General features: G+C 48.9%; 1 protein-coding gene across 1 annotated transcript in view; it reads left to right on the forward strand.

Annotated features, from left to right (window-relative positions):
• Positions 1 to 34: 34 nt before the first annotated feature.
• LOC116377477 (zinc finger protein AEBP2-like) overlaps positions 35 to 1667 on the forward strand; it is a 5952-nt gene continuing 4319 nt past the window's right edge. Inside the window, exon 1 of the mRNA XM_031839119.1 lies at positions 35 to 882. Within this exon, the coding sequence (XP_031694979.1) occupies positions 673 to 882 (210 nt within the window). The 5' untranslated portion in view covers positions 35 to 672. The remainder of the gene's footprint in view (positions 883 to 1667) is intronic.

The raw sequence follows: 1667 nt of genomic DNA on the forward strand, positions 1-1667 counted from the left end.
GTGTGTGTGTGTGTGTGTGTGTGTGTGTGTGTGTGTGTGTGTGTGTGGTCTTTCAGAGGTGTTGGTCCTCTTGTAGGTCATGTCAGCATAGCCCCCACAGAGAGCCAGTATGGACGGGGATCAGAGCAGATGGTCAGCTGGCTCGGTACACACATGCACACCTTAAGAATGTTAAGATTAAAGTTTAAGAGAGAAATAATTCCCATTCTAACATCCAGTGGGTTCAGTTCACTTTGAGAATCAGCTGCTTGGTAGGACGATGCTGCAGTGATGAAGGTGCAGAGTTCAATGCTGATGGTCTTTATTTTACTTTAGCTGCTCAAATGAGCGACATGTTACTGCTCTCATGTTTACAATGACTGAGAGCAGCCTCTCATTTAAATCCATTGTTAAAGTAACGGCACTACAATGGTACCATGGTCCTTTAACACACAATGGGTCAATGATGAAAATGCTTCCAGCTTAAATCTGCGTTTTAATAACTCGCTCCTCTCATTCAATAACACACCCTCAGAGGTCTAAGCTGCATCTACTCCACTATGTGGTCTGGGATGGTGTGTAATCGTACAGTGTGAGCTGTGAGTTCTTGTGTGTCTGCAGTGAGGGCTCCGGTGTGTACTTGGTCTCTAATGTGGTCTCTGTGTTGTGTCCTCTAGCATCGGCAGCACCCTGATGGACCTGGAGAGCACGGCGTCCAGCGGCCGCTCCACCCCGGCCATGCTCAACGGCCACGGCGCGGCGGTGGGGAGCGGCTCGGCAGCAGGCGGGGGCAAGTCTCTGAGCTCCACGTGCTGCTGGGACCACTGCCAGCTGCTGTTCCCCAGCAGCCCCGACCTGGCCGAGCACATCAGAGCCACACATGTGGACGGGCAGAGAGGCGGGGTCAGTGTCTCACTCTCAGGTTACTGCATGTGTATGGAGGAAGGTGACGGCCCAGCTGTCTCCATGTTGAATGATTAGAGCTCTCTGTTCCACTTTCAATCAGAGAACTTCTTCCTCTACGTGTTAGGACAGCAGCAGTTTTCAGGCCCTCTGATGATCTCATCTACAATACAGCCAACGTCACCATATTGTTCTTCTACATGGCTTCTGTTCTGACCGTGGAAGATGTATGAAGTGATGGCATGAATACTGTTCCCTAGCAGTCGGGCTGCTCTGCTGCTGATCACAGTACATGATGATCTCATCTGAGGCTGATTCAGCTACTTCCACACTTTAGAGGTTTGATCACAGAGAGTCGGTTGTCCTGTCATGGCTGGTTCCATCTTCATCTTCCCTGTACACCAGGTCACGCGGCAGCTTAAGCAAAGGCACACTAGCAATGCGTCTTCATCCACACGCCAAAGGAACTGTTTCACAGACATTGGCGGTTGTTATTTAGGGAAGTTGGGGAATTTGTTCCTAACGAGACTGTCTGTCTGTCTCCAGTCATGTAGAGCTGCTGATGAACAGTACTGGTGGAAGGTTGTTGGGGTTATAGATCTTTAGAAGGATGCCAGCCTTCTTGTATCGTGCTCTCTTATATTCTAACAATGTCCTGGTGATGGGCGAAAACAGTTTTGCACGTTGCCTCTATGAATGGTATAGATACAGTGGGTACGGAAAGTATTCAGACCCCTTTAAATTTTTCACTTTGTTTCATTGCAGCCATTTGCTAAAATCAAAAA

Source organism: Anarrhichthys ocellatus, unplaced genomic scaffold, assembly GCF_004355925.1.
Source record: "Anarrhichthys ocellatus isolate YVR2014 unplaced genomic scaffold, GSC_Weel_1.0 scaffold1297, whole genome shotgun sequence".
In the NCBI taxonomy this organism is placed as follows: Eukaryota; Metazoa; Chordata; class Actinopteri; order Perciformes; family Anarhichadidae; genus Anarrhichthys; species Anarrhichthys ocellatus.